Here is a 24811-nt window from a genome sequence, read left to right on the forward strand (position 1 = left end):
ACTTTTTTTTCAAGACGTTTTCACGGGTGCAAAATGATGCGACCGTTCGTGGGGTTCAAAGATGCGTAACATCGGCGTAAATTGCAAGACGTCATTAAACGAAATGTATTATCTTCCTTACACACATTAGACTCTTTCAATGAGGATTTATGAACGTAAGCTGACAAGAACAAAGCAGTTATAGACAGCCGTCGTTGGTAAATGACGTGGATCTGATTTTTGAAACATACAATTTCAAAGTCTCGGTGGGGGGTGTGGGGAATGATATTCCAAATTTAGCAACACACTACGTGTGTGTTAACTCATACAATTGAATAAAAAATAATAGAAACAAAAAGGCTAATTGCAGTAGAAATGATATATTTTGTTAGAAAAAGATAAAAAGAAACTGAACGCAAGAACAGAATGAATGAATAAATCAGAAGCATTATCATCTGAGACGGGAAGAATAACAGCAAACGATCCACGACGGCTTATAAGCAAATGTAAATAAACTTGTAATCAAGCAGCTCAAAAGAATTTGATTATATTTCCATGGAGATGTAGTGACTGATGAGGCGTCAATGATAGACCGTTCTATGCAACAGAACGGGACGAGGTGTCACAAGTTAAGAATGACAACCTTGGAATTGTGTTAGCTGTCCGTTAATGAGACTGCTGTGTGCTGGTGTACTTCCGGCAGGTACGGCAACATTTGCTGACTTTGAAGTAGTAAATCCCGCACATGTGTTTCAACGAAGCGCACAGCTTCGAGTCCAACTTGTCTTGACAAGCTCGTTGTCGCTCTAATTAAACGATAAAAGGCTCAATTAGGGAACAACACATTTCCATAAAAAGTTTTGATCCCAACCTTTAACTTCATTCTGTATACTGTGCTGACTATGGTGAGAGCGTGAGCAAGGATCATTGGCGCATCGCTGCCTCTGTCGTGGCTTTTCGAGTGCATCGCAACCTTCAGTCGGTGACGAAGTGCGTCGATCCATGCATTGGGCCGCACGGAACTGGTGACCTCCCCCACACGTGGCACTGCAAATACTCCACGGCCCTTGAAAAGGCAAAAAAAACGTTATCCTTAGCTGTTGCTAATTTTGGGCCTTGTAGAATACTAGAATTGTATAGAAACGAATCTTTAACTTTTGCATTCATCTTTACCTGGGACCCAATCTATACAAGGTCGTTCCGTGCAATTCATCGATTCGTTTGGCCTCGAATCCGGATTACACATGTCTTGCTCTGGGCATCTAACGTCTCGCTTTTTTACTCCCGATCCGCACGTAGAAGAACAGGGCGTCCACGGAGTCAGGACCCACTCCATGCAAGGATTCTGGCGATGGAAAACAAAATTAATGAAATTACTTACCCTGCATCCTGTAAGTGGTTTGGTGGGTCCTACCTCATTGCAAGATTCAACATCGTCAGGTTTGAAGTCAGTACATAGTGCGTCGTCTACTAATGTCGACGTAGTCGTCTCGTAGCAACTGACATCGCGTACTCGGGTTCCACCATCGCATCGCACGGAACACTGATTAAATAAATTGGAGTATTACTTTCCATTGACTTCCAATACTAATGCAGCCATTATTATTAACATTACCCTAGTCCACAGTCCAATTTTCCACTTGAACGTCGGTTTAATTTTGGACACGTCAATTGAACTTTTTGAATCGTTGGGCTGATCCGATTGCATCTGAATTTTGGCTAAGAACAGAGCAGCATCATCGCCTATGTGTATCGACATTTTCCTGTAGCTATGGCCCAGATAGGCTTCATCGGCTAGTTCGACATCATTGGTGTCTAGTTCTGGCCTTGCCGACGCCAGGGGATTAGCCGTGACGACCTGCATCTCCATTATTTTCAGGTTCTCTGGCAGGACCTTATCTTCGACGTAGAAATCTGGCCGGCGGTCATTGTTGGCCCCAACGGTACTCGGTACAGCCGAAGGGATGAGAAGGTTCAGTATTTCATTATTAAATTCTGGTTCAATCAGATGGGGGCTTGCGGTCTGTGGATTGCTGGTCGTGTTAACATCTGTGCTGTTAAAGATGTCGCCGTTCATTTCGGCGTTAAGGCAGAGTCCGCGACATTTCTGAATAGATTCCGGCTCGAGTTGATCGCGGCATTTCAAACCGCCATCGCAAGACACTCGCCGGAATTGAACCCCATCGCCGCAAGAGGACGAACACTGTATACAGATATCCGAAATTAATAAAACATGCGCGCAATGAAAATAAATTAGGTAAATCAAACCAGACCTCAGACCAGGTTCCAACTGTCCAATTTCCGCAAACAATATTACCGCATTGGCGTTCTTCCGCTGGCTTCAGAGCCGGTATGCAAGCTCCACCTACTACGCTGCAACGTACTTCCCTTCTCTGCACGTCGCAGGGATCTTCGTTGCACTGTTAGCAAAAAATATATCATTATAAATATGTTCGGGTGTGTACCTATGAGATATTAGATTAATCAATACCTTGGACCAAATGCCCGTCTCCCAGCTCGCTTCACCTGGGCACGGTGCTAAAGGTTCACAAACATCTTCCTCAGTCGGCCTATCAGTAATGGGGCAATCAGCGTCATGCAAAGCCATTTGCTCGTCGTCGGAAAGAGAACGAACACAAATGACAGTACGCCTTCTCAACCCACGTCCTTTGCCGCATGTAATTGAACAATGTTGCCAAGGACCCACCCACCACCTAGATGAAAACGAATAACATAATTATTGATCGTGTCGAGTTGCACATCTAGTTCACAATAGCTATGTAAATATTATTGGAACTTTTCCAGTTTTTAACTGTTAAAAACTATAGAGAGAGTTAATTAATTAATAATCATGTTCCAGGGACGTGCTAAACCCCTACAACGTGACTAGATTTTCGTACGAGTCGAAGTTACTCGTTGCGTGACATCATTTCCCTGTTAATTAGTTCGTTACGAAGTTCATGAAAAAAACCATACCTAGGCGGACAGGACTGTTTGTTGCAGGCCCGCGATTTCTCTTCGGGCTTTTCCAGCGCGGCGCAGTAGGTCTCCTCGACCAGACCGGCTTCCTTCTCCATGCATTTCGGTTGAGACACCTGAGAAATTGTATAGAAAGAATACAAGGGATAAAATGACAACTTACGATGGGATACTTTGATTTTCGTTTCGTTCCACCTGTGTTCCACCGCCGCAGGTGGCGGTACAGACAGACCAGTCCATGTACTCCCAACGGAATTCGGGCGTCCGTGTAATGTTCTCGTTAGCAACCGTGTACTCGTAACTCACTCCGGCGTTGGTGGCTCGGAAAAGAGCTTCAAATGTGAAAAGGAACAACTGTAATTTTACGCACGGACCGTATGCGAGGCATAAACGAAAGACTCACCAAGAATCGCAGGTCTTCCAGCGATGGTCCGGGTATATGGACCTCTTCCAGCTCGCCTTCCCGTCGGTAATAAATGAGCGTAAATCCAGCTCGATATTCGCCCGACCATTGGACCGTCCTATCGGATATCGAATGAAATGACATAAACATTAGAGAGGAAACAATTAGTATTCAACCCGTGGTGTTCACACTTACCATTGGCCGTTGAGGTAGTATTCGTTGGTCTCTACCGACTGGATGGCGATATAGTTGGCTGCTTCATCGACCTCCGCAAGACGAATGTTGCGGGCTCCCTTGGGTATGACGACCATCTCAACGTAATCGACTCCATCGGGCTCTGTGTAGTTGCCGCGGATGGTGTTACACTGGGTGCCGTCTCCGTGGCAGACGCCGCAACGATCCTCCTGGGCCGTCGAGTCGATACCCCAGTCACAGGCGACTCGCTGTTCGATGTGAAAAGAGGTGAACAGAAAAATGTTGAAAAACAAAGAAAAAACGGGGAAAAACGAGGAATGAGATGTTGGAGTCGTTTCCCAATGGAATACAAAATTGTAGTTGCACGTACCCGACAAACGCCGTTGATGCACATATCGCGCGTGCCGGGATTGCAGGGCGTGCCGTCGACGACGCTGTCCGAAAGCATGACCGAAAAGAATTGGCCCTCGGGTTTGCAGTGCAATTGGCATGGAGCACCTAAGCGCAGAGAAACGAAGAATTATATCTGATGCGAACGTCTCAAAATCACCAAGGCTTCTCACTTTTGATCTGGACCGGCAGCCAAGTATGATTATCTCCTTTGTAAGGCGTCTGGTCGAAAGCGGAGCACTGAACGGCTCGATAACTGGGTCCGTCAGCCGGGCAAGGCTATAAAGCAGACATTGATCAAGTGAATTATATGCTTACTTAATTCCATGAATTTGTAGGACAAATGTGTAGATTTCAGAAAAACTAACATCCAAATTGCAGACGCGGTAACGCCGTCTTTCGCCAACGCAGTATTTGCCGCCATGAGCCGGCGCTGGATTATCACACAGTCTAGCCGATGAAGCCAGACCGGCTCCACATGTACGAGTACAATCAGACCAAGGTCCCCATTCACCCCATTCACCGTCAATCAGCTGTGGTCTGTCTCCCATTTGGACGCACTGGCCGTTGCTGCACCACTGTAATCACACAAAATGTGGCATTCATGTATGAGATTTTTCTTTTTAACCACACAATGCAAGCTTTTCATTTGCCATGCGTTTTTCTGCTCAAAATACGGCGACAAAATCGTGAAATTTAAGACATTTTCAATGCGATGACGCGATTTCACGGAGTGGACGTAATGAGATCATGTGGGCGGAGGGCTTTAACCAACTCTGAGCAACTCCGCTTTCCTTTCTTCCGGCTGGGTCGTCACCCACATTAAACAAGACTCGGGTTCTTATTAGATTAATGTCTCATATCTCAAAGCCAGTGACAGAAATGAGCTCCGACAAGCCGCTGGCCGAATAAAATGTTTGGGAAAATCCCAATAGGGGAAACAAGTAAATAAAGGACGAGAGAAGGAAACAGTGACCAGAGGGTGGATGGTAGGAAATGAAAAACAAACGCGTATCTTTTCCGTGTGTCGTAAACAGAAATTAAACATGAGCCGCGTTGTGATAGCCCACCCGGAACATGAACCATGACTTTTGAGCTCGCACTCCTTCGCTTCTTTATATTGCCACAAATGAAAACCCTCTACGTCTCCACCATGTCGCATTGGGTGATAAACTGATGGTTGTAGTTAATAAGATCGTTGCTTTTACCCCAACACCCATATTTGAAAAACAGTAAAAAAAAAAAACATAAACTGTTTCAGCTATGTTAATCATCGTGACTCGAAAAATGATAAAGAACAGTTTTCATACTTTGTGTTTAGCACACGATGTTCCGGGAGCAGCTGGTTCTAGTCTGGTCACACACCGATTGTCTGGTAGCTTGCACCAAAGCGTCTGGCATACCTGGCATAATTTGATTTACTAATTAGTTTTCCTAAGTAATTATTCCCTTTTTTCTTTTCTCTTTCCCCATCGTTAACCTCATCCATTCCAGCGCAGTGCATGGCTTCAGGACCGTATTGGAGTCGGCATTGGTGATCGACGTTGTACATGGCTCCGGGCGGGAGTTCCGGGTAGTGGAACTCGTGATCGGACGGGGGATCTTCCAGACAGCTTCCCCAGTTTCGGTCAAGGAATCTGGTGATGTCCTTGCGAGAGCAGTTGGACCAAACGATCGGCCCTGCGTCCGAACTGAGCTGAGGAGACATGACATGTTGATCACCCGACAAAGGCTCGCAGCCATTGGTGGGTCCATCATGGTTGGCTCCAAAGCTAAAATATTCACGTACGTGTCATGTAAAAACATCGCCAAAACAAACAGCAATAAAGAAACAAGAAAAAATGTTTAAAAAAAAGTCATAAAAAGCCATTCACAAATAAAAAGACGACTGACTTGTGTCCAAGTTCGTGAGCCACAGTGTAAGCCAAAGACAAGCCCGTGTCCTCATTGACGCTGCACGACCGGTAGGATTGACACATACCGGCTACTTCGGCCAGACCTGAAATGGAAGATAAGATCATCAAGCGTCGCATTCAATTTGCATTCGAGATTTTCGAGTGCGTTTTTTTATTATTATTCGCCAAAAGAAACTCGTTTTGAGAATGGACAAACGACAGGAATTAAATAATAAATACCCAAAGTGCTGCACGGTTCGTTGACGCGAGTGCAAATGTTGTACCTGCCGAATATAAAAGAAAAATCCAAATGTGAAAATGCAAAGTAGCAACGCGCAGACAGTGTAAGATATAGCGAAAAGCGCTATATCAAAATAATACGATCCAACAGACCAGAACATGTGGAAAATTCTAAGAAGAAAAAGGCGGCAAACCTAGTAAGAAGAATGGCCACATCGTGGTGGTTGGGATGATCATCTGTTTCGGGGTTGATGGTTGCCTGCCACTTGCAAAAGCTCTTGAGCGTGTTGTCGGCGTGATGGCTGATGTCGAGGCCATCCTATGACACAATGCCCCAGTATCATAAAAAGAAAAAGAGAGAAAACATGCGATACAATATAGTACATCATAATGAACAGCAGAATCAACAGTATCCATCACCGTCGGTGTAATACGTAGAAAAGTTAACGACATCTATCCATTTCTTCACGACTAGCAAATAAACAAGTGCGTGTATACACAGTCTACATGATAGGTGGCGGTCGTTCGTGACAACAGCAGTACTCGGTAACGGCCCAAAAGAAATGCTTTTTGCAACAATAAATATAATATCCAGTCGCAATAATACGGCAAGGAAATGGCACACTAGTAGACTGCTGTTGTTATACTGTCCGTACTAAAATAGCAAGTAGATATTTCTGCCATTGTTCATTGTAATGTTTGCAAAGACATAACCAACGGCCGTGTATTTTCGTTGGCTCGTATATATTGTTTTCCCCTTGTACGTCTACCCCATTATTTTTATTTTTGGCTTACCTCCAACGATTCGTTCTCGAGTAACATGAGACGGACCATGACGATATTGATGGCGTTGCCGATGCTGGCGTCGCGGTACAGCGCCGAAACCTGTCCAATTGTTTTGCACAATTTCCAATAGGTTATAACAATAACATAATGCAACACAATGTACAAGATTTAGGACCTCGTATGCATATAAGGTATTGTTTGTTTTTAATAGATTCTAAACTACCAGGAGAACATGTTGCCATTATTCGTTCGTTGATAAAAAAAAGCCTCTTCCCCCACTACAACCAGAGCCTTTTTTATGTAACCTACAAACGAAGCAACTCGAGAAGACGGAATTTTCAATCTCATGTTCATTTGGAGAGATCGCCAACTGGACACGGAATGTTGGCATTTGCATACCAGAAAAATGCAGGCAGCGTAAGAGGCGTGCATTCGTAATGCGTGCCCAGGAAAACGCGTACAAACTCCTAATCGTGGAATAAAACATTAGGCATCCATCACTACTAGACTACTTGCGCCGGATAGCGTCCGAATCAAATTTTCGAAATAAAACAGAAAATCCACTGCCAGCGGAATACTAGCAATCGTTTAAGAAGCGTTGCGCATTCATCAGCATTAATCAAGTCGCCAGCAAATCAGGCAAAACGTTTCTGAAGTGTCTGTGATACGGGTAACTTCAAACAGTTGACGCCATCACAATCGACTAACTGACAGCGTCTAGTGGAAGATCAAAGGCCGCGGATTCAGACAGGCGCACCACCGTACTTACGATGCCTGCAAATGATGCCCGATTGGAGAGTAAGTTAGCCCACAGGAGGGAAGTGTGCGGTGGAAAGCAAAAAAAAAAAAAATCGTTCAGCTGTGACTATGTGGGAAGACCCGAGATCTGACGGGCAGCTCCTCACGCATTCCTGTCACCTTCCAGCGTCAAACAAAAAATGATCAAAGCAAAGCGGCAAAGTGGAAAGTTTTCGCCAGAGATCCACAAGAACTCCATTAACGCTTTAGAATTGAGATGGACAGCACTGTAAAGAGTCCATTAGCTTGCTACTCGGCCAGATAACTGAAAGTCCGGGGGGTCGGTAAAATAAAAACAAACGATCCCATTTTTTTTTTGTTTCGTTTTTGGACGATAAAAGGTTTTGTGTTTTAGGAAAGTGGCGATCCTGAGAGGACAACAATACGTACCATGTTCATGACGGTGAGAATGTAGGTCTCGATGTCTTCGTTGCTGTAGAATTCGGTCATCTTCTGGTCGGCAACGACCAGGGTCTCGACGTTGCGCTCCAAGCTGACGGATCGCTTGCGGATGGCGTGGTGACCTCTTTCCTTCGGCTCCGCTTGGCTTTCCTGCCACTTTTCACGCTGGCGAAATGCCAATTCGATGGACTCTGCTCAACCAAAACGGTAAAAAAAAACACAAATAAAAAAAGAAATGTTGTGTGTTTGCATTCTAAAGTACAGTGATTCAAATGCAAGATAGTTAAACCTAAAAGAATAAAAATGTCCAACAAGGTGAGATGCATTGAAAATTAGGTTGCGATTTAACCGATTGATAGACGACCGGATGGCTAACAACGTTCACTATCTAAATTCGAAAATGGCTTTTCTCTTTTATTGCAATGTAGTGCCATCATCATTAGAGATGAGACGGTGCAATCAGTATGTATAGTGCGCTATAGCCGGGCCTCCACTGAAAATTGCGGTTTCTGACTCACTCACCAGAATGGCTCCAAGTTATCTTCATTTTCCTTTGGGTAGCACGATAACATTATATCATGCAGTCGTTAGAGAATAAGAAAGAACTAAATTTCAAGACGAGCAGAAACAAGCCGTCGGGCCGAAAGAGGAAAACAGCTGCGGCAGCTGGCCTTACCAACTTGGCAATCATCATCAAAGTTTCAAATTCAGACTTCCAACTTGCGTCCAGTGTGAATCGAAAATAGAAGAAGATCGTAACGATATATTACGATGCGGGTTATACTGCCCTACGCATACATACGGTATGATGGGCAACAAACTCCGCAGGCTATTCGTTGAGCTATCGGCAATAACCGGGGCCCGGCCGGCTGTTGACGTTCGCAATAGCCCGGGCGACGATCGCACGCGATCGTCAAGAAAACTCTCACAGCATTCAGATCGTAAAAAAAAAAAAATTGAAAAGAAACAAGTCAAAATCAAATATTGTGGCGATATATCCTTCGCGCCCCGCTGGCGAATAAAAAAATAAACTAAGAATCCATTACCGACTTTGATTACGTCCACATTGAATGCAGTAGTGGATAGAACACCCAGGGCCAAATCTGTCATTCTATTGCGAAATTTACTAGTCCGAAATTATAGACACCATAATGTCTACGACAAGGGCAAAGCGCCATAAAAGGAAACTTAAAAATATGAGTGAAAGACAGACAAGACACACCGTCATTGCCGCAAGTGCCGTGTCCGTCGTCGTCGTCCGTTTTCTCGTCTGCTGCGTTCAGGGCCGATCTCTTGTAAATTAAGTGCGGATGCTCTCGTTGGTGCTGTCCAAATCGGTGGTCCGCATCATCAGCGCTGGCATTGGGATGTCCTTTGATCGGTTCGATCATGTACTCTTCCCCGCCGATGGCAACATAACCCGTCTGGCAATGTACAAAGTACAAAACATGAACAGAAGCAAGCAATTATAAAGACCACCATCATTTACTGAAATGAGTTTCATCCTCCTCTCTCCCACCCACTCCACAAAAGGGGGCGAAAGAATCTCGAGCGGAACAATCAGAAAGAAGGGAATTACGAATCCATTAAACTATAGCTAATGACTTGAGCTTATTGCCAACTTCTTTTGTCTCAATTATTATATAGCTGCAGAGCCCAGTCGAGTTCCTGTCCAGCATACGGCCCACACACAATTATCCTAAGATCTGAAACAGTTAAAAGACAATTACGGAAGCCATAACTAAAATGCTTAAAGCCCCAAGTAGGAAGATTGAGTTGGACATTTTATTTTCAGGATATTGTTGTAACGCGTCGTCCTCATTTACGTGCTGCACCTTTTTTGTTCTTTCATTTTGTCCGTGTTATTTCGCAGCCAATTTCATTTTTTGTTTAAGGCAGCACGCAATCAACTCGATTAACTCAATTCCACGTACCGCGCAGCAGACCTCTGATCGTATTATTCTTTTCCACCAGCCTCGGTCCACGTCCCCCGGCCAGCACGGCCAGCGCACAGGCAATGTCTCATTTTCAATTTCTCTTACGCCCCACGACAAGTTTTTCTTGGCCTTACGTTTCGTTTTGGGGGCTTTGACTGCCTTCCCTTATTTCCCTTGTTGATATTCGTCGCTCGTTTTAACGTGGCATTCTCTGCCTGTTTACGTGACAAAAGTTAAAGTCAAGCGCAAACATACAAACTCACGTCCCACAGTTGTTGGATATCGTCTTGTATGTGAGACATTTACGTTTTTTTTTTCTTAATGTGACGATGCCAACTGAACTCCGGGAGGATAGAAAAGCGATTTGTTGTTGCCTTCTCTCTTTTTTTTTCTTCTCTATTATTGCCCTATACGTTACGGTTCCCGCAATTGATTATCCCGTCACACAACGACATTCTACAAGGATTCCAGCCTCGGTCAAAACTCTAATTTGATTTTACTGCCGTTTCAAAGCCCGCATCGGGTTACATCGGATCGATTCCGTACGTGATATATTCTATGTCTATGGCTAACGAATTCTTCTGATGTTGTTCCTCTCGCGTCTAATAGAAAAAAACACACTAAAAAAAAAAACGTTGTGTTTTTTTCTTATTAGGGCAAAAACAAGCAAATTTCTCATTTCTGAAATACGATGCGAAAGATCTAGAAGGAAAAAAGAAATTTGAAAGAAAAACACGTAAACTAAAAAAATAACAAGTCCATGTTTGTTGTGTTTCTATCCTCGAAAAGGAAAAACTACTGGAGCAGTCTGCCCATTTTAGCGAAAACTTTATGTAAAACGGTTCAAACTTGAACAAGCGACGAGAAAAAAAAAATGATGCGAAAACGGGGAGTGAGGGAAAACGATTGTCTGAGAAAAAGAAAGTCCCGACACAAAACATGACGGAAACAAACGAAACAAGTCAGAGGGTTTTCAGTTTCGTTCGCCAAAATTTTTCGACGACCTTCAACTGTCCGCGCCACTCTTGATCGTTTATGATGTCCATCAACAGTTGCGCATTCACAGGTGATACCTATGGCAGATGGAATAGCAGTTGCTTTAGCCCAGGGATTTAAATAAAAAACAGAATAAGGCCGCGTGATTACGTACTGCCCCAAACCGAGCGTTAGTTGTGTTCTGGCCTTTTTGATTGATTTATTTATTTTTTGTTTTGTTAAGGCTCAAAGTTGAATTCAAACTATAGAAACAGCGAGCGTACATGAATAAAAGAAAAAAACGGACAGAAACCACGCCGGCAAATATTTTTTTATGTCTAATGGACGCTAAAAAAATAGTAATAAATAAATCAGATAAAATAAAAGGCCAAGTGTAGAACTGTGTAGAAGTCCGAGAGAAATCAAACTCAGCAGGTATATTATTGCGATGCCGCCCGCCTGCGCTGCGGACTGCATCGCAATGAGCCGCTTAGTCACGTTACGGCGGCGACGAAAAGATTTCGTTCCGCTCTCAAAAGTTCTTCGAAGAAGAAGAAGAAGAAGAAGAAAAAAAAAAAGGGTAAAATAAGATAGAAGAAGAAATCACGATCACGACACGGGAACTTTTCCTTCGTCGGTGCATTCACTCCGTCTCGCTCGGCTGGTGGTTTACGTTCCCATGGAGACGCAATCAAGCATCCACACATATGCTGCCTATGGCCGAGAGGTTCCCCTTTTCGCACGTGCAAGGTTTGCCGTTTCTCAACCGCGAATTGGGGAAAAAATAAACGGCAAAACAAACATCTACGCACCTGTTTGTTTAAACACGACGAGTCAAATAAATTTGGCCACTGTTGCAAAAGAGAGATTCGCGTATAATCACCGGAGTTATCGCAGTCGCCTCAAAGGCGATGGTCTTGTTTCTTTGGCCCATGGCAGAAGCCATTATTCTCTCGCAAAGTGATCCGACTATTAACTGGGCAAAGCTCGACTAGCTTTCTCGGCAGGATTAAATGCACAGACAACAACGCTGGGCGATGCATCTCATTGCGATCGATATGGTTGGGGGGAAAAAAAAGTGAACACAAAGAACGTTTAATAGATGCACGGTGACTAAAAGGCATCAACGTCGGACGCAGATTAAACAAAAACCCCAGAGTGATTTCTCTTTTTTCTTTTTTTTTTCAAATAAAAAAACCAACAACATTCAATCTACCTCTTCTTTTTTGTGGACCGCGGCGATCGTCTGTGCGAAGCGCGTCTAGGCTAAGCCTATAAAGTAAAGGTTTATCCTTGTCTCTTTTCTTTACTCTTCGAGTCAGTTCACGGGGGTCTTTCTGAGACTCACTATGTCTTTTTTTTTTTCTTCCTTTTGTTTTGATTGTCTTCTACCTCCTCCGTCTCCTTGTCACGGGATAATACACGCAAACACACTAGGTTATGCAAGTAGCATGCAAATGAAGTCGAAGATGACGACAATAGGCGACGACTTTCCAACTCTTTTTTTTTTTAAGGGCACTATGTACAAATAAAAAAATAAAAGGACATGGGAAACGACGAAAGACAAAGAAAGATGAGGTAAATTCTTTAGAGGCCCATTTTCAGAAATAAACTTTGTTTCGTTTCGTTGCATAATCTTCAATATACGTTATGAGGGCATTCAACTGGTTGTTGAAGATGCACGAGATTCTACTTGCTTATCTATACGTCGGATGAAAAAAAATCTTTCCCAATATCCCCCTTGTGATTCAATAAACAAAAATGTGACATGATCCGATCAAAACGTATAATCCTATGCTACTCCATCCTTAAACATTTCTTTCCCCCTTTGCGCAGTTGGATGTTTTCTAGGAAGAGCAGCATAACAAAATCGAAAGGTGGGCGACCAAGGCCATCTGCTACGTTCTCATCACATACGTCAATGGTACACTATTATGCACACTTGCTGGATTTAATCTAAGAAAAACAAATCTGCGCCGAACGATACGTTTGTACATAGAAGGAGAAGAGAGGCTGTTTCTATTTAATAGAGCAACGATCGATTTCTTTTTTTTCGTTGGAAATGTTAATGGCAAAAAAACTTCCTTTTCCTATCATAATGAAACGAAAATGAGCCCAAATTGCAATAGACTTCTTAAACGGATTCACGAAATTTTAACTTGGATGACTGTTGCTACGATACCGCACTGTTGTCCCAAACTTAGCATGGCCACCTGCACTTAGAGGACTCTTGAAGTATCTCTAGGATATTATTAGTGAATGAAATAGATTGAAAGCCACCGACGACGTTGTCTGGGAACCCACAAAGTAACAAGATGATATTGCCGAGGCAGTATTCCCTAAACGGGTTTGGCAGGCTGAGAGATCGTATATTGTTTTATTGGTCAATGGAAAATGAAAACAAACGACAAGCGGCAGGCAACTTGAATGGCCCCTGTAGTACTACCGACATAAACTGACTAGACAGATTCTCAGTAGCTTGAAATTTAAACGTAATAAAATCGCAGCTCAGCTCTTCGACATTCTTGACACAGAAAATAAACGAAAAACCAACAAGCAAGAAAGAAAAACGTTATGGATAGTAAACGGGGCCAAAAATGCAGAGGTTTGAAAACACCACCCACGAAAAAGAAAATGGAAAGAGAAAAAAGAAAAAACATTTACCCCATAGATTTCGAACGTCATGGAGTGAGGGCTCGGTACACATTATTGATGCCGCAATGGTGTCACTAATTCACTATGCAGACACGAACGGTTACACTGCACGCTAGCAAACGGTGATGGAATGGAAATGGCTGGCCAAATATGTAAACAAGATACGGCCGGCAAATCTTTGCTAGCGAAGACTTCAATGAACAGCGTAGGACGTTGCCAGAAAACCGAAAAGAGGCCTAGCAACGCACACAAAACTGAAACCCGTTGATAATTAAATGTGCACAAAAAAAAGGAGGAAGAGAGAGAATATAACAGTAGAAAAACTTGTTTCTTTTTCGTGTGTGTCGGGGGGAAGGGTGACCTCGTCGTTCGTCCAAAAACTAACCCAAACAACGATTCATTGATATTCCGGAATTTTCTCTATGAAATGTTTTTTTTTTCTTCAAGTTTTGCTGTGACCATATTCCTTTCACTCGGGTCGCTTATCTCATTTGCAAGTCATGTTATGCATGTAAAAAAAAAAAAACCTTTTATTCTTTTTTTTTTTTTTCTACATCGGCCCTATGTTGATTCCTTTCTCACCTAAACTTCCTTTACAAACCACGAAATAAAAAAAAAGTCAGGTGTTTTTTGCCATAAGGTATAAATCAACAGCGATCGGTGTTGAAATAACAGTACTAAATAGAGTGAGAACGTTAAGAGAAACCCCGCAGGGGATAGCATAAGGTGAAACACACACAAACACAGCGGTAGGCCTAAACTAATCACCAGCTTACAAAGAGCTATGTTACAATAGAAAAAAGATAACACAAGGAAAAGCACACGTGCAAAATGTGTTCAATGGCTTCCACGATTGTGTTTCATGAAATAAAACATTGTTTTAAATCCTTGGCGGTTAATGCAAAAGTGGAAAATTCACAAGCATTTACGATATCGTCTTAATAGAGCTTCTTAGAGCGGCCAAGTGGTGATGATGGATCATCAACGCTTGACTCTCATAATGAAAAATAAAAACCGAAAGGCTGCGAGAGAGATAAGGGGCTTAAAAAAAAGAGATAGCATCATCTACCTAATTTGGGTTTGGCTGCGTGGAAATATGACATCATCGGACATCATTGGATGCCGTTTATGGTATGGTGAAAAAAAAAATGGAGACACAAAGGAATTAGAAAAGGAGAGAATAAACGGATAAAGAAAGAAAGAATAAAACCTTGGAGATGAACCTGCGCAAAAGTGTGATGTTTCGATGCAGGCAGAATGTGAGGGCAACCTGCAAATGAGCTACAACGGTTGGTGCGCTGCGTGCAGTACCTTAACACAATCCATCCGAGAAAGCATTCCCCAGCGTCCGTCTGTATAAGTCAGCTATGCGCACGACACATCCTAGTGTACCCCATTTCGGTTGTTGATTAATCACCCATGACGGCCATCTGACTGCTGGATCGCAATGAGCACAGCGGAACAGGCGGATACGATGAATAATCGTGAATTTTTTTTTTTCGAAATCAAAAAGCAACATATTTTTTTTTTTTTTGGTGGGAAAGAAGAGAAGGTCGGCCTGTCAAATCGTTCATCTACGTCTATTATGCAACTCCATCCAAGTAGACTTTGTTTTGGTGTTTCTCCATAGCCTTATTAAGTCTTAGGAGTGATCTGGACACACGAAAGGGATATTAAGGGCGGGGTCAGCAACCGATCCCTGGCATATCACGACCTTACTCTCCAATCCCTTTTTGGCCTTTATCTTTCACCCTCTTTTACACGATGTTTAGAATCCGTGCTGTAGGTTTGTGATCCTTGTTTAGTAAATCATAGATTGGTGGAAAGAAAACAAGAGCCAAATGTTGTCTTTCTTTAAGATCCAGTCATAAAAGATGGAAGACAAAAAAAAAGGAGATCCTTGATGTGGCCAAACAATACAACAGAAACACAACAGCTGTCGCAGTGAATCATCTTTTCTTTCTTTGCCATCCATCGACAGTTCTTTTTTGTTTTGTTTTTTAACTTCCATGCCACATTTCCTTTCCTAGCCATATTTTTTGTTACCGCTAACCCGTTTTGGTGTCGCCCTTTTTTCCACTCTGTCGAGCTAAGTAAAGGACTTTTTTTCACGACACGAAGATAAGAAATAGCTACTAGAAAATCAGAAATCAACCAGCCCCCCAATCAAAAAATAAAAACAATCATGTTCATAAAAGGTACGGAGAATTGGGAATCTGCAAGTTGATTATCTTTTCTTCCCCCTACAAGAATTTCGAGTTCTTGGTCAAATTCATTTTTCTTTAAATGCTACAATCTCTTGTCCTTCAGTTGTTTGGCTCCCTTCGTCGATTAAACTGAAGCCATCAATTTTTCAGGGTTAGGTTGGTTAATCGAGTGGGATACCCAAAGACGAGAGAAATCGTTCTAATTGAAAATCGAAAGGATCAAAAAAATAATAATAATAATAAATTCCATAGCTTTTCAATTCATCGAAATCAGCCACAAGCTAAAAAACTTTGCTTTACAAGATAGTTAATCGTGGTTTTCAATCAGCTCGCCTTCGTGGTAAAATGCATTTAATATTCAGCTGAATTGATTTGAAGATTGCGAAATGCATGGTAATTGAAAGGAAAACCTATCTGTTTGAAAAACACGTTATTGACAAAAAAACGCATAATTAAAAAACAAACAAACAAAACTGGTTGACCTGACTTTTATGGTTAGCCATTTACAATTATTTCGTAAATGAATGTGTTACCGTAGGTTTTCAATTAAAAAAGACATAGATGTTATAGTTGTCTACATGGCTGCTGAAACAAACACAAAATTCCGGCCAAAAAATAAGCATGTTTCTAGTCATGTCAATTCTACAATTGTAAAAACAAAACCCAACAAGCAGAACCCAAATACAGAAGTGTGTTTCACGCTCCTTTGGTAGAAACTCGTTGGCCGAAGTTGAACGCGGACGGACACGTTTTTTTTTTTTCAAAATTGAACCTGTAGCTACCGTCTTCTGCGCGTGTAATATTACATCGTATACCAATCAGCTTCGCCTTTGGCTCCCAACTACTTACTTACAGCACCTGCATTCAATTCTTTTCTATTTTGGATGATTGCTTTTAGTAGTGAGAGATTTATACCCTCGGAGAATGGAAGGAGCGGATGGGCTTATAGCGGCGGAAGCACAATCACGAATGAATTGTTCAAGGAGTAACCCAATTACGGTAGTGTCCTGAATCACGCAACCTTTGGCATTTATACGACTATGCTATGAAAAAGTAATGCAATTAAAATCCTTGTATATGTTACAATTCTCCGAGAGTCTATAAACAACTGGGGTGGGGAGGGAAATAAAAGACCTAAACCCCAAAACAAACACTAAATAAAATATATAAAACAGAAATAGAAGAATGTCGACGACATGTCTGGGTAAAAAGGGAAAGCTGAGATATCCATGAATGGAGTCGAATAATGTGAGAGAAAATTATTTTGAGGAACGAAACTCAAAACAAAAACAAAACAAAAAAGCGGAATGAAATCAGACATTCTCAGCTCGTAGGTTCTTTTATATTGCCCTTTTTTTTTCCTCCCTCCACTTTCTTTGATAGATATGCACATGTGGACAACGTCTAGATTGATGGATGTTATTCTGTCGTATCAAGTTGGGAAATGAGACCCAAGCTACCGAAAACGCTGGAGAAGAAGAACTTCTTTTTGGCGTTGAAAATGAGGGAACCGACAAGTTTTGCATAAGACGTTGGACCAAAAAAGGGAATTTTTGTCTCTCTTGTTCCTCATTATTATGATGCAAAGCAGTAGTGAATACGAGAATAAGAAACCAGAAGAAAATAACAATAAAAAAAAAAGAAAAATGTGAGTTTCAACTTTCTTTGCCTCTTCCAAAACTAAACTCTTGGCCCACACAAAAAAAGTATACTGTGGACCGGAATACGAAACAAAACAGAATGCTTGCCAATAGACACGATATACTATACCCCGGCTATGTATGTTTGTATTATACATACAATGATCCTCGGCCTTTTGAATTGCTGCTTTGCGACACAAGTAACAAAGGAAAGAATAGAAGCTCAAGTCGCGACTTGAGCGAGTCCACTGTCCCCCTTTTATACAACTATCGATTTCCTATGAGTAGTGCTGCAGCATGCAAGTGTTTCAGACGGCCAAGAAAGAGAAAGCCGCTAAGCAAAGAGTCTGTTTCATGTTTGATCTCGGTATGCTCTTGAAGAACGAAGGGGACGTTTGAAAAAGTTTGTCAAGCTTCTGTTTTCTTGTGTAAGCTCATTTGAAAATGACGTTATTAAACATTTCATTCCGGCACACTTGTCGACGCAACCTCCCCCGAAATGAGTTATTTACTAATCCCAAGCAATCGTATAATGATTTAACGAAAGTAATTGGTTTCGCACGCGGATCCATGTGCCGGCGTGACAAGATCTTTTTTTTTTTTTATTAATTTTTGTTTGTTTCTCTTAGCGCGCGAAGGAAGCCGTCGACAACGTCGCGAATTGCGCCCTGCAATATGCCCAACACCAACCCGACACGTCAGACTGGCTGTATCAACATTGGAATATATACTGTACACACTACTATATTTAGATATAAAATAGGATATAACTCCACATCTCAAGACAACTGCTTCCTTTTTTTTTTTCTTATTATGTTTTCGTCTACTCTCCTTCGCCTGAAAGAGAGAGAAGAATATGGAACGAGTGCGTCATCTTCTCTTTAGCACGAGCGCCTTCTGCTTCCGTTCTCGCCGGTCGCAGTGCAGCTGCCGTTTGCACAAAAAGTTCTATCGTTTTTGTTTTCCCACCCAACTAACAAATCACGAAGACCATACACAAGTTTGCCCGTGTACCACCATGACGTAACGTTCAAAACCAGAAAGAGGAGATTGTCATGTTGTCATAGTAAAGTTAGACTACAGAAAATCCTTTTAGCAGAAATAAGAGCTGGACCACATTAAGGTTTTTTTTGTTGTTTTTCTTGATTTTGTGCAACATCGCCGATTATTGTGCCATTTCCTCTTTCCAGAAACCGAGATCACGTTCAAGAGAATATTGTGTGTCCCGCTGAAACCCGCACGCAGCCCCGCCCTATATCAGATTCGTTCTAGGATGTGTATGACCACGGCTGACCTCTCCTCCAAAGAGAAGCGTCTGAGAAGAGTAGATCAAAAATCCAGGGACTGGCCAGTATTCGATTCCTGCCCAACCGTTTTGATTAACTTCCTTTCAGTACATCCAATCATTTTCCTTTTTTCCCCTCACTCTGACGCTTTCTCCATTAAAGCGACCGTTTGAAAGGAAAAGTAACAAAAAATGGGGAGAATATTGAAACGATGGGCATCCATCACGTTGGACAAGTTCAATCGACTGGAACCGTGCAAGCCGTCTTGATTGGATTGGCGAGTCTGCCGGTAGTTTGGTAGGACGAACTGAATAAATTTGATTGCTATTGACCCAATATCTGTGCAACTCGTACCAATCAAGGACTCTCCCTATCTTTTTTTTTACTAACTCGTGTGTGTGTGTCTTTTCTTTTACAAATGGTCAAACAAGTTTTCCACTTACCAATCCATTGCAGGTAGAGACAGCTACGGTCGACTCCGGATGCCCTTTAACTTGGCCGATGTAGTGGCATTGTTTATGTCTGGCCGACATGAGACGGTGATTGGTCACATTCCGTCCTTGGCGACGCTCGACGACGAAGGACGACGCTAAAAGTCGATCATTTGGTTTCAAATGGAGTTGCTTCTCGCGGCCGGACAGCTCCAGCCGATAGTGAACGTCGTCAGCAGCGTCGTCCACTTGGCGCCGGCGACGTCGCTGTCGTCGAGACGCGTCGTCGTAATGGTGTGTCAGCCGGTGACTCAGTAGTTGGCCTCGCTCTGACACTTTCCGTGGGACGACCACATCGTAGTCGCTCAAACGTTTCACCAAATCAGCTAGACGGAGATGAGAAAAAAAAAAAGGAAAAACAACATTAGATAAAGATTCAATTCGAAATCGAATTCCATCCCGTCAGTTTGAACAACATTCAAGTCATCAACACACATATCAGACGATTGAGCGCTTCCTTCTCCTGATATCGAGTATCAATAACGATTGTCATTGCTTTTTTTGTCCTGACTGGTTCCATAAAAGTGCTCGCTCATTTTTTTTGTCCCCTCCTACATATAAGTGAGTTGGATTAATTATGCGCTTCGCAGGGGAATCGACGAACGTGGAATTCCTATCGGGTATTTCATTTATCTCAACTCATTAAATGAATTCTTGAAAGACCTGAGTAGCCTTCCCCTTACGAGTTGTAGAACAGACGATCACGTGCATCCCAATGACGCAAGGCGTAATGCCATTGTCAAATTAAAAAAATAAGAAATTAAAGAAGGAGGAAAGAGAAACCAGACAGTTTGTAATTGAAAACGTCCCGCAAGGGGATCCATCGCCCTCTAATTTCTTTCCTCAATGGCATCCGCCAAATCAAAAAGAAAATTTTTATCGACATTAGGATTTTTCAATTTTTAATTTGACGAGGAATTAAAATTAAAAAGAGAATTTTGTGTAATATTATATCCTTTACCGCTAACTATGCGAGCGCAGCCGACCGCATCAGCAGGCTCTTGATTTATAGCGCAGCGGGAAACGAAACGGTATGGCGACATTAAAAATTTCTTCTGGCATCGATTACAACTTACAATTTTGAACAAAAAGGTTTTTTTCCCCTAGCATTCGGGCCACTCCCGTCATTCTGTCTGCGGGCCAGGCTCGCGACCCATGCTTTACCGTCGAACGATGTATCTCACGGTCATCCAAACGTCAAAAATAAATAAATACATGCTGTAAATAATAAAAGAAATAACCGCCAGACTATTTTCTTTTTAGCGGATATTAATGATCGCGACGATTGCCCAGCGGCCGTCCGTCTGAAAACACGTTGACCGAGGTATTGGCGATAACGCGCGGGAGGGGGGGGGGGGGGGGGACGGGAAAAATCCAAACGTCAGAGAGACGGGATTATTCAAGTTATTTTAGTCCTCCTTTTCCAATGCGTTTTTTTTTTTTCGCTAGTTTTTTTTTATTTCTCCTTGAACCTTTGTTCGAAATTGAGTTGCTAGGATGGACAGTCGTATAGAGAGGTATTATGCTGGCGTCAATCCCCGCTGGGCTATCCAACCACAAAAAGAGATAGAGGTCGTGTAGGGTGTGTATCATCTCTCTAATACAAGCGTGATCAATTGCATCAACCAATCACTTCTTACACCCACGCTTGGTAAATCCTGTTGGATCGTCTGGCGATCTAAACGTTTCTCATTTTTTTAAGAAAAGATCTCAAATTGCATTAGAGTAATTTCTCGATCAAAGATGACATTACGTTGCCAAAGGCGTTCTTTTCAAATGTTTGTTTTCAAACAGAAAAGCAAAGTTTTCAAAGACGAGCTTAGCTTTACTAACTAGGCGATCGTAGTGTCTTTAATCCTTCACTCCTAAATAGATTTTTTTTTTCAGGTGTGTTCTCCCTTAAAAGAGTCTGGGATACTTTACATACTTGACGATTTCGGGCTGAAAAAAACAAAACAAACAAGATTGAACGCATTGCGTCGCTGATGTTTATACATAAACCTACACACCCATGTAACTAATACGAACACGCAAGGATTACTTTTTTTTTCCCTACAAACAACACAACAAAAGAAAATGTTAATGGAAGCTTATCGAGTTGGCCTTTTGGTTTGATTTATTCTCCTAAAATTTTGTTCTTGTTCCGTGCTTTTAGGAGTGCGCGAAACATTTTTTTATCTCTGCCTCTCAATCGATAGGCAACAAGAAAAAATAGCAACGCAGCCCCCTACTAGATATTTAATAAGCTAAATCACGAGCTTGTCATTTTTTGGCCGGTAACCGTAGAGAAACGAGTTGACGAAGAGTTAAGGAGTGTTAATGATAAAGGTGTAGGTTTCCCTATGTTATTAAACCTTCGTTTTTCTTCTTCAATGCCAGAAGAACGTAAATCAAACGAAGAAAAAAAAAGAAAAACAAGAGTCCCTTGAAGAAAAGAAAAAAAAAAAAATAGAGAAAAGGAATAAAACGAAATGAAAGAAAAAAAAAGGAAAGATGCGCGCGAACGATAACGTGCTGCTGCACGCGTCAGCGGCACGCAGAGGGTGGCAAGCCATCCCGCCCATCCGTGCAACAGTCTGTTCCCTCTCTGAGTGTTAGGATACCCCAAAACACCGTTGTCGTCTCCGAATCCATTTAGGAAGACCATTTCTCTCATTTAATGCGATGAATCATCATCATCATCATCGTTCTGCCTTTTTCTCTATTCCGTGTCCTTATAGGACATGATGACACGAGAGGAGGGCTCCTCCTGTCTGCTTCGCTCAGGGCTTGTTTAACGAATATTTAAAAGACATACAAATCGACACCTTTATTTCCCAGCTGCGTACGCTTCTAGCATTCATTGGATCAATTATGTGATGGATGATGAACCTAATTCATCACTACATCGTTTTCTCACTCGTCAGTTACTCGTCGTCCTTTATATATCTTTGAATGGATGCAGTATGTTAATGTTCAAAAGGGAAATAGGCATTGAAAACTAGTGAAGCAGACATGACAGGCGTATTGGTTCTCCCCCTTTCCCTCCCCATTTTCGGATTTCATTTTTGTTATTTTTCATAGAAAAAAAAAATCCGGAAGGCCGGAGCTGATGATGGATACGATACAGTCGTAAAAAGAAGGGGACCTTGGAATGGCTGATGCAGATTGCAAATGTAATGTAGCTAGTGAACTTACTATCTGCAAACGCATAAATGCATGAATACATAAAAAGTTGGAAAGATCGAGAAAAGAAAAAAAAATGATCAAGGGGAAAAAAAAAACGAGATTTCGTATTGACCGTGTGTGTGATGATAGCTTTAATATGAATAAATATAAAGCGCCTATATTAGTAGTACTGACCTTGATGAATATCGGCGAAAGAAAATGGCACAACGGGAATGGCCGCGATGACCGACACGAAGCAAACGACGAATGACAGGAGAGCTAGAAACACAGCGGACCTCATTTCCTTTTTAAATATTTTTGTTTCGGTTGGTTGACGTTATTGATAACAGTTTGGATGTCTTTTATTTTTCCCCTTCGCGAAACTTCGTGTCTGTAAGGAAAAAAAATAAACTGAAGACGATCGAATTACATCACTGCACTGTTCGAGGGCGCTTTTGATCGACTGCAATCAGCCACTGGTTAACAACTGCCTCCGACTTCTTGAACGATAATGAGTCACTTCAATCACGAAGCCAAAAAGAAGAAGCGGACTAGGTTAAGCCACTCACCACTGAAGCGCGCGCGCGCAAATAAAAAGACACCGATAACAAACAACAACAAACAACAACAACACAAAAAAGAAAAGTGGACGAAAACAAAAAAGAGAAATTGATGAAGCGGGTCGAGACCGATTGGGTGGTGAATTTTTTTTCTCTCCCCCCTGACGTGTTATTTATTTATTTTTTTTTAAACGTCTATGTTTGTGTGTTCGTTTTGTCTGTGTTGTTGCTGTTCGAACTCGAGCGAGCCAGGCGATGACAGACGACTCCCGAACGATCACTCTTCACTGATGGGCTATATGGTCAACGTAGTGCAGTCAACTGTTATCTGTTCTCGAGTTTTTTTTTTCTAACAAAAGTTCTTTAAAAAAAAGAAATCCGGCAAAAATGGGTTTTATCCGAAATAAACGACGACGATCTCGAAATGCGCGTATGAAAAATGTTTAATGTAGAACTTGTATGGCTCGAAAGAGCCCGGCAGTGAGAGAATAGCGTCTAGACCGAAGGACAGTGCGAGTCCAACTGGAGGGCCATTCACGAGGCACGCGGGATTATATACCTCTCTCTCTCTCTCTCTCTCTCTCTCTCTCTCTCTCTCTCTCTCTCTCTCTCTCTCTCTCTCTCTCTCTCTCTCTCTCTCTCTCTCTCTCTCTCTCTCTCTCTCTCTCTCTCTCTCTCTCTCTCTCTCTCTCTCTCTCTCGCACACACACACACACACACGCGTGTATACATACACACGGCTGTTGTGTAGCGCGCGCGCAGCAATATATACGACGGGTAGAAAAACGAACGGCTAGCAAAGTAAGTATTATGTTGCCCTTTTCTTTCTTGTTTGGTTACTCTCCTAGCAAAACTAAAGTTTTTGGTATAGAGCTCTAGAAAAACTTAAAAAAAAAAAAAAAAAAAAAAAAAAAAAAAAAACTGTCGCCTTTTATTTCATTCGTTTGATGACGCAAAACACGTGTAAACCATCCCTTGCAGCTCTGGACTTTCTCCGAGTGCAAGATCACTTGTTCGCATTGATGAGCGAGATGTAATGCAACCGGCGTATACCGAACAAACGAGAAGACGGTTGAACCAGATTGCATTTTGAATAGATATATTAGTAATCGAAAGAGATGAATTTTGCTCATCATAACACTACACATTTGAATGACTTCAGGGCCTGTAGAGAGACTACAGGGCAAACGCAGCTGCTACTGGGTGCAGTTGGGCGTTAGGAGATAGGGAAACAGAACGGGCGGTGGATCGATGCAGCGCTCACGATCAGCCTCATTGCCTTCGCATTTGAATGCTAATCGTCCGTCTAGGGACACACCACGATCTGAGCGGGAGGATCACATGGACCAGTGAACTTTACGAAGAGTTGTCGGTTCGTGTGGCTCGGACCATGTTTCTTTATTTTATTTCGTCCTTTCCTTTCGCTTCCAAACAAAAATGAATAGCGAAAAAAAATTGTTTTTAAAATGGTATTGGAGCAATTTTCCTTGTTCGAGTTCAACGAATTATCTCTTTCTTTTTTCGGTAGTAAATCGATCATCTTGAATTTGCTTCGAGATCGAGTCCGATCAATAAGTTGGATATGTTTTTTTCTTATATTTTTCGTATAGAGAAAAACGCGACAAGTCTTTTTTCTTTTTAAAGTGAAGGTTAAATCAATGAAATTCCGGCCGGTTGCATTCGCTTTCCGATTGGTTGCCGGTGCTGTCCTCGTCCGAACGAGCTGTCTGGCCCCAACCACTTTTTCCTCTCTCCTTCTGTTAAAGCTTTTTTTTTGTCTTTTTGCCCACCTCAGTGAGGTCAACTCCTCCTATTTTGGGTCTCTTACACAAGTTTCTACCATCAC

At 42.2% G+C, this 24811-nt stretch overlaps 1 protein-coding gene across 1 annotated transcript; it reads right to left on the reverse strand.

Moving 5' to 3' along the window:
• Window positions 1–343: 343 nt before the first annotated feature.
• Window positions 344–23445, reverse strand: LOC130698492 (A disintegrin and metalloproteinase with thrombospondin motifs 7-like). Its single transcript, XM_057521188.2, has 24 exons — window positions 22601–23445; window positions 19211–19584; window positions 9290–9491; window positions 8056–8258; window positions 6877–6966; window positions 6276–6400; window positions 6082–6125; window positions 5840–5945; window positions 5427–5718; window positions 5257–5349; window positions 4315–4524; window positions 4120–4225; window positions 3927–4054; window positions 3557–3804; window positions 3358–3479; window positions 3154–3290; window positions 2956–3074; window positions 2471–2693; window positions 2253–2399; window positions 1595–2182; window positions 1394–1522; window positions 1153–1324; window positions 851–1045; window positions 344–785 (listed from the first exon to the last, which is right to left on the reverse strand). The coding sequence occupies exons 1-24, from the start codon at window positions 22704–22706 to the stop codon at window positions 646–648; spliced, it is 4299 nt and encodes a 1432-aa protein (XP_057377171.1). The 5' UTR covers window positions 22707–23445; the 3' UTR covers window positions 344–645.
• Between the last annotated feature and the right edge of the window lie 1366 nt (window positions 23446–24811).

Source organism: Daphnia carinata, chromosome 7, assembly GCF_022539665.2.
Source record: "Daphnia carinata strain CSIRO-1 chromosome 7, CSIRO_AGI_Dcar_HiC_V3, whole genome shotgun sequence".
NCBI lineage: Eukaryota > Metazoa > Arthropoda > Branchiopoda > Diplostraca > Daphniidae > Daphnia > Daphnia carinata.

Excerpts from the sequence above, each read along its gene's own strand:
- LOC130698492 (XM_057521188.2), bottom strand. The coding sequence starts at position 22,706 with ATGAGGTCCGCTGTGTTTCTAGCTCTCCTGTCATTCGTCGTTTGCTTC. Across the intron at positions 5,719-5,839 it reads GCTCACGAACTTGGACACAA|CTTTGGAGCCAACCATGATG; the intron begins GTCAGTCGTCTT and ends TGAATATTTTAG. Across the intron at positions 1,523-1,594 it reads AAATTGGACTGTGGACTAGG|TGTTCCGTGCGATGCGATGG; the intron begins GTAATGTTAATA and ends TTATTTAATCAG.